The sequence below is a fragment of the Marmota flaviventris genome, chromosome 15 (genome assembly GCF_047511675.1).
Source record: "Marmota flaviventris isolate mMarFla1 chromosome 15, mMarFla1.hap1, whole genome shotgun sequence".
NCBI lineage: Eukaryota > Metazoa > Chordata > Mammalia > Rodentia > Sciuridae > Marmota > Marmota flaviventris.
Genome location: NC_092512.1, coordinates 62,039,143 through 62,054,760, shown reverse-complemented (window position 1 = coordinate 62,054,760; position 15,618 = coordinate 62,039,143). Strand labels below are relative to the sequence as shown.

The following is a 15,618-nucleotide window of genomic DNA, read 5'->3' as shown; positions in this document are numbered from 1 at the left end:
GAACTTTCATTTTCAGCCTTGGCAGTCACTTATGAGTTACCAAACTTGTTCACAAACCCAAACAAAATAGCTCTCACACAAATTTCAAACATCAGCCTTCAGTTAGGTGGGTAAACTTTGCCACATCTGTAATCACTTTCAAATAGTTTCAGTTTGAGGTCAGATTTATTAACAGTTGGCAAACAGGGCTGCCTGATTTTTTTCATTCCTATATAAGAAAGCAAATAATTGAGAAATGTAATAAAATGGGACTCTTTAGCCCACGCAACCTTATATATCTTCTGATAGTACTTCATAAAGTTTCACATAACACCCAAATATTTATCTAACTTGAAACTTAATCATTTTCCTAAATGTGTGCTCTTAAACAGTATGGTTTATGACATTTATTTTAAAATCAACATTCAATTTTCTTTATTATAAAAACATTTGTCACTCTCTAATTGAAAGTCTAATGTTAAGAAATTAAGCGTGAGAACAAATCTAAGTATATACATTTGAAAGTTTTAGACTTAAAACACACAACATCAGGAGTTGTCCTACTGGCTCCCATGTGCCTGCCTTGCCTACATCAATACTGAAGTGGACCAATTTCCCTTCTCCAGTGTAAAAAGCTGGTCATGTGAGAGCAAAGCTAGAGCTAGCCTTATGTTCTTCTAGCTAGGTTTTAAAATTCACTAGTGTTAAGGCTAAAATTCAAAGGATAGTACTACTATGCTGGTTTTTAGCCAACTGTTAATAACAATTTTATAGTTTCTATTACTGGGATGGATGAACAGAAATATCAAACAAACCCACAGAACTCTATGACGATTTGTTGCTTTTGTAACATTTCCCTCCAACCTGGGAAGAGAAAATGAGTTCTTAGAATTAGGATTACCTGTGAAGCATATGTAAAGATATTACAAGCTGAGGCTCATTAGTAGTCTGAGAACGGATGAGTTTGCTCTTCGTTTGTGCAGCAACAAGAGTGCCATCAGACAAGGAAAAACGATAGATTTGACTGAACGCCAATCCTTGTCTCAGTACTGCAGGCAAACAGGGAAACAGAATGCATGTTTAGGAAAAGGAAAATGGGTGGGGGTGAACAAGAAATAATAATGGTTATAAATTTCATTAAGTTTCATGGTATTTTCCTACCAGCATGTTAAAAAGTTACAGCACATGACAATAATAAAACATAATTTTTAAAAAATTTGCTTTGCACTCAAAATACCAATAAACTTAATACATTGTAATAGATTGTCCTTCTTATGAAAAAGAATAACAGCTTGTATCCTGAAATTGTATTCTTTCTTAAATCTTCAGCATGACGGGAAAATAGTATAAATGGTCTATCAGGAAAAAAAAAAGTTTTTCAATGATTTGTTTAAAAATGTTAGAAAACAATACAATGCAAACATGATATCTCTAAACAGCAATTTGCCTTTGATTTTTATAATACAAATATTAAAATGAAATTTAAGATATTAAATGTGCTTTCTGAACATTAATCTAGAAAGGACACACTATTCAATTCATCATCTCATGCTGTTTTCCCTCAGTTTTGTTTCTCACTGTATAAGTAGTATTACTTTAGTGTTTAGGACAACAAGAAGTAAAAGGCAATCAGAAGAATCTTTTCAACTTGGAAAGGATCCACCATTTGATCCAGCTATCCCACTCCTCAGTTTATGCCCAAAGGACTTAAAATCAGCATACTATAGTGATGCAGCCCCATCAGTGTTTATAGCAGCTCAATTCACAATAGCTAAACTATGGAACCAACCTAGATGCCCTTCAGTAGATAAATGGATGAAGAAAATGTGGTACATATACACAATGGAATATTACTCAATCTTAAAGAAGAATGAAATTATGGCATTTGCAGGTCAATGGATGGAATTAGAGAATGTTATGCTAAGTGAAATAAGCTAATCCCCCAAAATTAAAAAGCCAAATGTTATCTCTGATAAGTGGATGGTGATCCATAGTGGGGCATGGGGATAGGGAAGAATAAAGGAACTTTAGTTTGTGTGCAGGGAAGTTAGGGGAGTTAGGGGAGTAGGGGGTTGTGGGGATGGGAAGGACAGTAGAAAGAGACAGACATTATTACTCTATACACATGTATGATTACACAAGTGGAGTGACTCTGAAGCATGTACAGCCAGAGGAATGAGAAGCTGTGTTCCATTTGTGTACTATATGTCAAAATGCATTCTACTGTAAAATAAATTAAAAAAAAAAAAAGAATCTTTTCAGAGGAAAAAAAGGCTGAACAAAACTGAAATAATAAAAGTCCAAATACTAGTGATGTGTAATTGGTTTATTTGAACCTTTAGATGGTCAGATGTTCCATTTTCAAGATAATGCACAAATTTAACAAAAATCATTGAAGTTAATGTAATCTGTTTTACAATAATCTTGATATTCATCTGTTATTTTATAACTATCTAACACTGAAAAGAATATATCAATTCAGGAAAAAAAAAGCCTTATAATTTGGTTACTTCTTAGACCATTTTAAGAAGACGACCACGTTTCTACCACACAATCTTCAGTACAAATTTTGTGGGTTGAATAGCTAGCCCCAAAGCAACCAAGTACACTCACCATGCCACAAAATTGCCACAAGAGAGAGAAAAAGAGAGAGACTGACATACAATGTAAATTTTGATTTTTGGTAAAATTTTACTTTCAGCAATTTGTTAAAAGATTACCCTCCACAGTTTCAATTGGATATAGCACTTAGGTATTGCTTTCTGCCATGAATTATTATGAAGTCACTGTGAAGTGGTAGGATTAGAAATGAATTCTGTACATACATACGTCTTGCTTTGCACAACAAGTACATGCCTAACAGTTAAAATAAATACAATTTATATAAATATAACCCATGGCTTATATTTTCAGATGTTGGCTGTGATCCCTCAAGATTTTCCATTTCCATTTGGTCTACATTCAACATCTCTGCTAAGTAGGTATGTATAAGCATGCACCTAAGTCATTTAGGAAGCTCCTCCATTTAAACAAAGCTGTCCAACAGATTCCTACCCAATGCAGAGAGTTATCCCTAATATTACCTATTTCATAATTATGAATGTCTATATTGGGGTTCCTTTTAGTGGGTCTCATTTTACTTAAGTCAAGCAGAAGGCCTACTACATCTGTGTAAATATTCTTGTAAGGAACTGGAACACCAAAGAATTAAATGTAGGGCATTGCTATTCAGGACCCAGGGACACAGGACATGTTTGCTCATGACAGTTTCTTACTCTCTGTTGTGATTCTTTATTTCAAGGCACATCTAGTGAAATGGAAGGTTAAATACTCTGTCAAACACTGCATCCATATTTCCTCTTATTCTTTCCAACTTAAGTATGCTAGAAGGTGTAAATAATTGAGTTATATATTTAATTTCTAGGAAATAAGAATGAAGAGAATAAAAAGGATGGATACAATTAGAAAAAATAAGGAAATAGTAGAGCTTACTTACTATAATTTGTGGTTTTTGTTTTTTTTCATAAGTGATCTAAAAAGCATAAAGTTTAAACATACAAACCCTACTAGAAAAATGCCAAGGTCACAACTGTATGTTGAATGGCTGACAAACTACAACTTTACAATTGTCCATGCTGAGTTACTAGGTGCACTGCTCTACGGTGAGTCCTGTATGTGCTGACAAACCCCACTCTACCTGGGCACAAACACAGGGACAGTAGCTCCCTTCCTAGCACTTATTAAAGCAAAAAGATTTTCTTTGTTCTACCTCTTTAAAAGGAAACAAAATGCACTTGTGAAAAAACTATTCTGTAGCAAGACCTTTGGGAACAATACTGCAGAGTGACCATCAGAGTGAGCTTAGTTGGATATCCTGGGCTGCTCATGTTTCCTGCCTTGGTCTCCACATCCACTGAGTGTTTAGATGCCTATTGCACAGGCTTGCTGTGAGGGTAATGAGATGATGCAAAGAAGGGACAAGGCCACACAAATACCAGATGCTCAATCAGGGCTGTATTATTACTGAAAGATGACTTTAAGTGGGTTGATTCTGGCTGTTCTATTATTCACTCACTCTTATAAATTTCATTTATTTTTATTTTCAGATTTCTCTTATGAATCAGTTATTTCTTTAGATTAAACAGTACCTTGCTATCTTGCCAAACATCTAGAAGTCTAAGAGCAAAGAAAATGATATCTTTCCCTCTCCTTTTGTCCACCTTTAGGACATAATCATCTCCTGCTCTATCTCCTTAATTAATCTCTTCTGCCCCACAAGTCTCCTGTAACATTCCTTCAGATAGCAGCACCCTGGGCCAGAGGACATAAGCACAGGCAGGTAAAGAGCCACCAGAGCTAGAGCTGTCTCTGAGGTGAGCTTCAGGGACCAGTGTTTGAGAAGGTCCCATAGGAAGCAAATGCATGAGTAGTTTCAAACTTAAGAAATGTATCACTCAAATGCTTACCTTCGTGATGATGCCTCTTAGCATAGGACACAGATTCCCCTTCGTGCTGTGCATGGAACTTCTGAATGCACCTTCTCACCAGATCTTCCCAGCCTGGTTTCATGGCTGCTCTCATGGTGCTAGTGTCCAGAGAAGTGATCTTGCCTGTGAGTTAATCGTAGGCATTATACTTACATGCTCATCTATTTTTTATGGAAATAATTAAATTTTAAAAACACCCAATTCTCTTATAGTTATCCCTCAATATCTGTTGAGGACTGGTTCTGGGACCTACCCAAGGATACCAAAATCCATGGATGCTGCTCAAGTCCCATATATGAAGTGGCCAAGTATGTTAATATAACCTATACACATCCTCCATATATATATATATATTTTTTTTTCCCCCTTTCTTTCCAGTACTAGGAATTAAACCTGGGTTTTACCACTGAGCTACATCCCCAGGCCTTTTACTTTTGAGATAGGGTCTCAACAGGCTGCCCAGGCTGGCCTTGAACTTATGTTCCTTCTGACTCAGTCTCTCTTGTTGCTGAGATTAGAGGTGAGTGCCACTGCACCCAGTTCCCTATACTTTAAGTCATCTCTAGATTCTTTCCTAACACAATGTAAATGCCAAGTAAATATCTGTTATACTATATTGTTTAACAGAATAATGATAAGAAAAAAGTCTGCACGTGTTCAGTTTAGACTTTTTCCCCCTGAATATTTCTGATTCATGGTTGGTGGAATCCAGATGCAGAACCCATGGCTAGAGGGTTCCTGGCTGTACTGGGAATTAGATAGCTCAAGTAAAAGGACCAAAAGGGTGTATAGTGAGGCTTTCTCCTCTCTCCGTTCTTCCAGCTTTTATACTTCTACCCCAGCAAGCAAACACCATTATCATCTTCCTGACAGTCTTTTAAATAGATTTGTTGCATTTACAAATATCTAAGTATTCTGAAATTATTTCTTAGGTCTTCTTTGTAAGAAAATTTACCTTGAAGATCCTGGCGAGTAGTAAAACTTTCTGATGAGGGAAGAACGGGTCTTTCCTTCATGGGGACTCTTCTTGCCACACAAATCAAGCAAGACTGCAAATCTTAAATCATATATATATTCATGTTTATCATATTAGGCTTTTTTAGTGATTCAAACAAACTTGAATACTTATGACAGTACAAACCTTGTAAATCAGTAAGGGAGAGAATGAGAAAATACTATGTATCTCAGCTTGTCACTATCTTTATTCTCTATTCAACTACAGTGGGAGATGGCTGCAGGAGTGGGGGTGTGCTATGTAGGATGAGGTGGGAGCAGAGGATGAACTAAGCAATATATCATAGAAGTATATTTACTATAAAGAGTTAACAATCAGAAACCAACTCCCCAGTGAGAAAATGAATATTTCTGAAGTGAATAGAATCCTTTCTTATTAAATAGCTGAAAGTAACAACCAGCTGAATTCATAATAAAATATAAAATGATGAAAACTAAAATCTGATACTCTGCTTTGTCATGGGTTGATTCTTGAGTTTTAGGTTTATCATGATATGAGAAAACTAGACATACTTTCTACCAAACTATGTAGGTGACCCTACAATGGCAATGAAAATTTAAAACTAAGAATATAAATTGAGTTAGGATGCAGATTCAGAGACAAATCTCAGGGTATCTAGAACATTTAGTGTCCAACAGAATAGCTGCATTACAATTCAGATTTTTGGCCATGACTAGTTTCTCACACCATCAGAGCTAAGCATGTATTCTTTATCCCACTTTTCCCCACTTCAATTGTTTTGAGCATCAGGATTCTCTTCTGGAGAATGGAGAAATGTTTTAATTATTTTTGTAGCACACATGACATATTGCATAGCCCTTTCAATTTAAAAAGGGTTGGACGAGAGGCTGTTAAAAAGAACAAAGTAGTGTTTTTCAGATCTTTTTAAAAAAATATATATATTTTTAGTTGTAGTTGGACACAATACCTTTATTTTATTTATTTATTTTTATGTGGTGCTGAGAATCAAACTCAGTGCTTCGCATGTGCTAGATGAGTGCTCTACTGCTGAGCCACAACCTTAGCCCCTCATATCTTTTTTTTAATGTGTCTTTTTCTTTCTTTTTTTTTTTTTTGTGGTACTGGGGATTGAATTCAGAGGTACTTTACCACTGAGATATGTCTCAAGCCCTTTTTATTTTGAGACAGGGTCGCACTGTGTTGCCCAGGCAGGCTTGGAACTTGCAATTCTCCAGCCTCAGCCTCCTGAGTAGCTGAGATTACAGGCCTGGTGTCTTCTGATCACCTTATACCATTGATTTAAGATTGCTCTAGAAATATATCAGGAAACAGCTGGTATCTCAAAATATAATTATCATCTGGGCTGATGGTTCAACAGGTTTGATTCCCAACACCAGAATTTGTTTTTTTTTAAATAAGAATTAAAAACCTATCATCTTTACCAAAATAAAAGCTAAAGTTCTGGGCACTTAATATGAGATAAACATCTTCCTAACCATTTTACAGGTTATTAACTCATCTGATCCTCTAATAACTCTGAGGCAAGTAGTTGCAGTATTTCCATTTAACAGAGAAAGCCAAAGAGCCAAGTTTTAAGAAACTTGCCCAACATCACACAAAACTTTGGAGAAGCCAGGATTTAGACCTAACGATACCCTGGCTCAGAAACACTGCTCTTATGCTCACTTGTTAACATACAGCATATGATTTTAGACATACTAAAAAAGTTTAGATATAAAACTGAGTTAATTTATTTTATTTCTTTTTTGGTACTTTCTGCTTCTAAACTATATCCCAGTCCTTTGTTCAAATTTTATTTTGAGACAGAGTCTTACTAAGTTGCCCAAGTTGGCCTAAAACTTGTGAATCTCTTGCCTCAGCCTCCCAAGTAGCTGGGATTACAGGTGTATGCCACCACACCCAGATGTATCTTTTTTTTTTTTTTTTAAACTACTGAAACACACCCCTAGTCCTTTTCTTTCTTTCTTTTTGAAAAAGGTTCTTGCTAAGTTGCTTAGGCTAGTCTCAAACTTGTGACCCTCCTATCTCAGCCTTCCAAGTTGGTGGCATTACAGGTGTGTTACCATGCCCAGCAGCAGAACCTTTTTAATGCTGCTTTAGAATATTATTATGGAAAAATTAGCAGCCTTTACTTTTGTTGTATAAAATAGAATAAAATAATTTGATGTTCCATACTTAAGCAAAAGCTTAATTTTGAAGTACTATGTATCATCTACAATGGCTCTAATAATTCCTTTCCAATAACAATTAAATTTAAAAATATTCACAGACTTTAAATTATAAGTATTAAATAACTAGTATTCAATGGCAATTACAGTTTGGGCACATTCACTTGAACCTTATATTCTGATGCTGATACTGGTGACTTCACTTGATAATAAACTGATACTAGAGAGATTCAGGTCCAGAGGTCACAGCCACAGAGTTGGAAAGTGGCTGACTTAGGAGTTGGTCTATCTGATTATATAGCCCTCCACTAGTGGTCAGAAACATCCCTCCAGTAACTTTTCCCCTTCTGCTACACATACAGAATGCATTGTTTAACACTGTCTTGTACTACAGAGAGCGTCATTTTGCTTATGTGGAATGGCTTGCTTAGAGGGTGAGATCACAGGGGATACTACATCAACAGTTCTTTGTGGGGAACAGCCTAGTGAGCTGAAACCTCTCTATCCTTTCATAAGCACCATTCTATTACTGCCCATTGTGAACCTGGTGTCCATGGGTGAGCTATACAGATTCTAGTAGTCCCTTTAAAGTAATATGAAGAAAATATTTTTTGTACTTGTGTGCATCTTTCTAGGGCAGTGGTACCCAGTTTACACTAATGCCCAAAGAAAACTCCAGATGTCTAAATGTTAACCACGGTCAGAGGTACACTAATACAGTAGTCACTAGTCACATGTGGCGATTTAAATTTAGTAGAAAAATTAGGCCTCTACTTGCACTATTGACATTTCAAATGTTCGATAGCTACATGTAGATAGTGGTTGCCATGCTGGACACTGAAGATATGTCACCTCATCACTGCAGAAAATTTTACTGGCCAGCACTTTGTAGAGACTTAAAAATTCTTATTTATCTCCCAAAACAAGAAAGACCAAAAAAAAAACAAAGATCCTGCTTCTAAATTTTTCTTTGTGTGACTACTAGTTTTAGATTATTAAATGTGAAAGAAGTAGCACAGGAGTAAATACATAAACATATAACATGTCCTGAACGTTTTGTCTGACCTTCTCCTTCTTCTTTGATGGACTTTGGTTGAGAGACAGCAAAGCACTGCATAGTTTCATACTTCTGGTGTGCTTCCTGGTTATCATGACCTTCTTCTTCTGAATCAGGTAAAGGTTTTACCAGCATCCGGCAGTTGAAGGTATGGCTGTTCCGCCTAGGAGGTTCGCCAGACCAAGATCCCCCATTCACTGACAAGGCAAAAGCAACCCAATATTATAAAGAACTAACATCAGATTCACAGCTGCTGAATTATCAAAACGGTGTAGGAAAAAAATAGTTATTTTACTTGAACATAGTGCTTTATGCATTTATAAGTACTTTCAATAAGCTGATGTGGGGGGGATTCTTGAGTTAGCAGTTTAATAATTAGGAAATATTTGGGGATTTTCAAAATGTCTTCTACAGTCCTTGCTCTTCACTCTGACTACTTTCCTTCAAGTTAATGCCTCGATTATTTACTACTAGAATACCATGGTTCTTATTTTTGGGGTTTCCCATTTTGATTTCTTGGAAATTTACTTCAATCTACTTGCATTCCGGTTTTAGAAGCATTACCCATCTCCCACCACACACACTCAGAACTATATAAATGGCGTCAACTATTGCATGCATAATTTTTTTTTTTCAAAGAATTTGGACTTGCAGTCAGGAATATGAAGGCCATTTCACGTAAGTCAAGACCTCACGGATTAGTCCCATCTCATCCATCTAAGCAGATCTTGCACATTCCCCAGCTCCTCCCAATATCCCACCACTCAGTCCCATGTGGATACATGCTCCTGCTGCTACCCTACCTAAAATCTCAGGCTGTCTCCATCTGTCCCTCCAAAGGTACTCATGTACTATGGCTAGGATCCTCTGTAATAAATACTTCACCAATTACAGACACCCCACAATACCTCCTCTTACAGATATTTCTTTACTAACATTTTACAGAATTTTAGTGTATACTTTGTAACTTGATGTTTCTGAATTAGTCTTGTAGTCTTTCTTCTTTTGTGTAAACTTCTTCAAGAAGACTGAAAAATCCTTGAAGACACAGTGTTAATGTATTTCTTTCAAGTGAAAAACTACTTTACAATCTTCTATTTTAATATCAAGACTAAAAAAATGTATATATTAATCAAGAAAGAGATATTGAACTAAAGGAAAGACATCATTTTTCAAAAATACATTAGAGAAAACAATAAAAGATATAAAAGAATGACTGATTTAGGGTATTAAAGGATATTTATGAACTAGATGAAAAAAAAAGGATTCCCGTACAAGTGTTCAAACTATTAGAAAAGCCAAAATCAGAATCAATACTAACTCATTTTAGTGCTCTCTTCACCATTCTCCATATTTTATCTAAAACTTTTAGGACTAGCAGGACAGTGAAATAGGGGATAAAACTAAGGTGAGCCATATGAAAAGCAAATATGCCCTCCAAAGTCACGAGATAGAGAGCACCTTGGACTATAGTTGTTATAGTAAACCCAGTGCCAAATCCATGAACACTAGCTATAGAGGAATGAAAAAGAAAGAAACCCTAGAAAGAACATTTTTTAAAAAATCAGTTAATTGTAAGAAATTATTTTAAACTTACAAAGGGAACCACATATAGCTTTATGTCTCTGCAGACATTTGTTAAGTTTATTTCAGTAAGAGCATTTGTAAAGCTTATTTACATAATGGAGACTACGTAGAGCAATCTAAAATGACAGGGAAAGCTGGGTGGTGGTGTATGCCTGTAATCCCAGTGACTTGGGAGGCTGAGGCGGGAGGACTGCAAGATGAACAAAATAAAACAAAATAAATAAAATAAAATGATAGGGAACAGAGAATTCTTAACTAATTCTGGTTAATAAGTAAGTTGAAAAATTTTTTAAAAAGGTACACTATAAAGTAAGGCAAACAGCTCTTTCAATAAGTGAATTAGTAAGTACAGGTCCTTTGAGGAAGTCATGAAATTACTGAAGAGATCTAAAAAAAAACCATTAGTTATGTGAAATAACAAATCCATTTTCTTGCTCGTTTACTAGTAGATATAATAAAGGGATCCCACACAAATATTCATATCCTTTGTATTATTGTTGCAGTCACTTTGAACAAAAGGTTATCCTCAGGCAAAAGCTAGCCAGAGTGGAATTTGAAAATGATCTTTTCCTATTTACCGTGCTAACAATAAGACCAGCTAATATAAATAGTCTAAGAAAAAGAACAGAAATACTTGCCAACTCAGGACCTGACCTTATTCTGTATTAAAATATGCACATCTTTTTATCCGTGAAGATGTTCTTAGCATCATCAGTTTAAGTGAGAATATTTAAAAAAGAACCACTGAGTAAGTGGGAACAGCATACTCTTAAGGCGGCAACTAAGGTGGGTCCATGCTGTGAATCATCCACTTTAAAATGTGGCCCTTAATCATCACACACACTTTTGGGTAGCATCTCTAAAATAAGACGAAGAAGTTAGGAAATTTGAGACAGAGTGAATGGCTAAGGAGGCAGTGCCTGGACGTGACACATGCTGAGCCACTAGTGAGTCTCAAAGAGCCGATCTGGGGCTATTAGGCTGATACCCTGGAACATCCATGCCACTTGTTCCTTAGGGTTGTGATTTTTAGAACATCATACCTACATACATCATAACCTTTTCATATACAGGACTCAAAATGAGCTGAATTTCAAACTTCTCATGACCTTTTACTTCTCTGTAAAAATGGACAAATTTGAGCTGGCATTGGCCAGGATGTGGCAATTTGTCAACTTCTTAAAAAAAGACTAAAAACAAACTCCATGCAAATAGTTGCCATGAACACTTCCCATCTGAATCATTTTTATGTACTTAAATACAGGGTCAAATGATCATTCATTCAAGATGAGCATCTGAAGATGTGCTTTTTCCCAAGACTTCTAAAGCTTAAATATTTAACACAAGTGCCTCTTAAACAAATGAACAAACAAACAACAACAACAACAAACCCTATCGGGTCACTCTTATTCCCAACTGATGACTGCAGTTCTATTCTACCCATTCCAATCAAGACAACGTGAGTAAGAGGGGTGCGAGAGGAAGGAGAGGGAGGCCCAGCAGACAATCATTTACCTATAGACTTTGGCAGCAGGTTTTTGACAAATTCAGTGTGGTCCCCAACATGCAGGATGCTATATACACTTTTGTTCATCAGCTCTTCTTGGTTATACCTTAGATACTGTGTCACATTCTCTGAAACAAACACCACGTTGCCTTCCAGGTTCACTACAAAGAAGAACCCATCCAGGGCCTAAGGGAAAATTTTGACACAAATTATGTTAGAAAGGATGCAACAAAAAATTATATGCAATTGCTAAGAAGGGAGTGATCTCTTTAAGGTAAATGCTTAATTCACCAGTAGAGATAAAAGAGATCTCCCTTGCCCCTTTCCTAGTTTTCAGAAACAATTAACACATTTTCTCTTGTGAAATAGAAATTATTCCATCTTAGTCAGTGGGAGACAGCCCACTACATCACGGTTTCTTGTCACAAACTAACACTAATTCTGTTAATTTATCAGGAGATAATTATTGCCAAATAAGTGTACAGGTGTTTACCTACATTTTCAAAATGAGATTAACGTATACAGGGCCAAGAACAGCTTTCATGTTACCATACAATACACAGTCATTTTACTCTATAGTTTTTCATCTTATAATAAGAGGAGGTGGTCAGTGATAATTTTTTCTCAGTTTAAAAATAAATATTAAGGGAAAAAAATACCCAAATTTTATTACTTTTAAAGCTACCAGAGTTTAAGCAAAAAGAATTGCAGGTAAACTCAGGTCCTCAAAGAAATATTAGTCCTTTATTGTTTGGTGTGTGTGTTGGGGGAGGGGGGAGAGTAGGAAAGGGTCCCTGATTTGGCCATGGGACTTTGGCACACAGTCTGTGCTTATACGCTAGATTATCAGGTGGATTCCTAAATTACCTACAGAGCAGTAGCATGCTTCTTGCAATGGTTCATAGTCTCACTCTTTATTTCATTTCAATTTAGATTAGGGAAAGGGATGAGGAACTTAATATCATTTCAGAAAATAAAGATAATATTACTAGCTATTGTGAATGTTTACTGTGCCTTATACACATTGTGCCTCATTAATGTTTTCAACTGTGGGAGGAATGTTTATCTTTACCAATTTACAGTAGAGAACACTGGGGCTGGAAGAGGTTAAGTGAATGTCCAAGTTAGTGGCAGGGATATGAAACCAGGCAGAACTTATTTGAAAGTTCAACGCTCAGGGACTAGGCAGCAGGGTGCTCTCTTCCACTGTTAACTGCTATTTTTCCTCACTGCTATTTTTCCTCCGCATTGGCAGCAAAAAGGCTGGTGGGTTCAGTGAGTTTCTCCTGGTTACATTATCCTTCTTTTTCCTTTTAGAGTCTTGCTGATCAGAGCCCTGTTGTAATGGGTCAGATGAATGATCAGGATAAGGAAAAGCTTGATGTTCATCAGGGCCACCTGGTATAGTCAGTTTATACCATTTAGTTTCCTCAGGATATAAGTTTGTTATTATTTCTAACATGAATGTACATGGGTATGTACATGTAGGATGGGGCCTGAAGTGTTTACTTTCTCCCTAATTTGTTTTTTCTTTATTATTTAACAGGTTCCTAACTTTGTGAGCTTAGAATACATGCCATCTTTGTTGTTGTCATTCTTTTTAGTTATACATGACAGTAGGACGTATTTTTACATGCCATTAAATTCTGTTTAACACAAAACTAAGTACTTTCTCAAACTAAAACCGATTATAGAGACCAGTGAGAGGTTCCCCTTCAAGAAAGATGTAACACTACTTGGTTTTAGGTTTTTCTTAAATATTCTGTCAGTTTTTCTCACTGTAGGCTAGTGCTAGCCCATGAGAACTATGTACCAAATGTGTGCACCAGCATGAGGGACAGGAAAGTAGCCAGTTGATTAGCTATGTACCAGTGTCCCCTTTAAATTCACTACTTTAAATACACATTCAACAGGGATTTTCATAATCAGATTACCTATAGTTTACTTCTGAAAGTGTTATGTTGTTTTCTACTGCTTTCTATTATGGTGAAAAGACTGATCTGTTGCCTAATAAAACTGAAAGATATAATTATTTCATCTCATAACACTGTTTGTGTTTTTATAAAGCTCACCATGATATGCTCTGATGAAAAAAGCTGACATTTGGTTTTGTTGCCTAGCAACCACTATGCTATGATGCAAGCATGAGTGTGCATCTATGCCTAGAAACAGCTCCAAGAGAACGTTTTCTCTGTTTAAATGATTACCCGTCAACAGGGATAGATTTAAATTTAAACCATAAGTCACTAGATTCAAGCACTAGCTGCCTAATATATTCAGCACGAAAATCCTGCTACATAGGTACAGGTACTTGCTTAATACACTGTATTCTGAGATTATTTTGAAACAAACAAACAAAAATGTTGGTTTAATTTTATGAGATCAGGCCCACTAACACCCAGCAATCTGATTTCTTCAATTAATGAACTCACTTTCAAAAGGCTTGAGTCACACAGTCTAGTAGTAGCTACTCCCAAGTATTTCTTTTTAGAAGCCTCAAAAGTCTTCCCAGGAGTTTCCACTCTAAATTTCTCCCTCCAGACATAATAAATACACAGGTATATGGAAATTTCCCAATTGTAATAATTTCGATTATCATAATTTTCATATCAATTTTATTTGTAATTCAAAAGTTTTTCCAATGGAAATTATCTACTTGCTTTCATGTAATTCTAAACAGTCCACTTAGTTAGTTTTTGTTATTTGCTGCTAAGATCTAAGTGGGAAACAGCACTCTGACTGCCTCCATGAGTATGGAAAATCAGGTTAAGTGTGTTTTTGTCTTTTCCTTGGAAATTGTGGTTGAATGTTTTCAAGCTAGTGATTCAAGAGAAGATAAACAAGAGCCAACACAGGGTCATTTAAAGCCTTTTTGCCAGCAGGTCCAGCCCGAGGGGATGAATTTTGTCATTTCTAAATACAAAGACCTGGTCAGATCTTTAATCTTCTCTGTCTCTACCTCACCTCCCACTCCCAATTATATGGCAGATTTTCACAGAATCAGATTTTCTAAAAATAAAAATCATCTTATGCACCAACTAAAAAAAGGGGGTGGGGTGATAAGGTTGAGAGAGCATTAGTTATCTTTGTCTTAAAAACACTAATTTCTTATATATGGGAGGCTGCTGCAGCCAGCAGATCTAGAATGATGCTGCTGCAAAGCTTCTGGCCTCGAAGTGCTTTTCAGCCTCACCATATTACCAGATGAGCAAATTATCCTAAGAAACAACATAATTTATGTTTCCAGGTTCCTGTTTCTTGTTATATATTCACTGGCATTTTTCCTCTCATCTTACCATAGCCCACATCTTGAACTTTAATTTTGGAACAGGTAGAGCAAAACATTTGATGTTTAGTACTAGTTAATAAAATAGGAAAACTGGATGCTACAAATTCTGAACAGTAGCTGGTCACAAAGCTTTCCAAAGTTAACAAAGAATAGGTTCACACTTTTGTTTATCCTAGAAGTTCCTTCAGCTTAGTATTTCAATTTTCATGTTTATGAGATAAATGAGCTAGTTTGAAGTAGCATACATAAAAACATAAACTCTTTGATTCTATATTAAAAAAATGAATTATAAGAGGATCATTTAACATGCAATTTTGTTCTAACTACTTTAAGTGCATTATACCTATTGGTTCTAAAATTTTTACTTGTACATATAGACCTAGGACCACGGCTTATATAAAATGTAATAGGAGTTTGGGAAATATTTCACACTAAAATATAATAGGACCTGTGAATATAGTTTTCTAAAACCTGTCAATTTATATTATAATCTAGTTAATTTAATTCTATATTGTTTATTTCAAAAATATATATGCTCAAACAAAGA

General features: G+C 35.8%; 1 protein-coding gene across 12 annotated transcripts in view; it reads right to left on the bottom strand.

The window, feature by feature from the left end:
- The window catches only part of Ncoa2 (nuclear receptor coactivator 2), a 264,620-nt gene that overhangs the window by 43,483 nt on the left and 205,519 nt on the right, over window positions 1-15,618 (bottom strand). For all 12 annotated transcript variants that reach the window (XM_071602300.1, XM_071602298.1, XM_071602304.1 and 9 more), the window contains 5 exons: window positions 11,791-11,968; window positions 8,697-8,885; window positions 5,422-5,523; window positions 4,446-4,589; window positions 881-1,028 (listed from right to left, as the gene is read on the bottom strand). In XM_071602300.1, coding sequence (XP_071458401.1) covers window positions 881-1,028; window positions 4,446-4,589; window positions 5,422-5,523; window positions 8,697-8,885; window positions 11,791-11,968 — 761 coding nt within the window. The remainder of the gene's footprint in view (window positions 1-880; window positions 1,029-4,445; window positions 4,590-5,421; window positions 5,524-8,696; window positions 8,886-11,790; window positions 11,969-15,618) is intronic.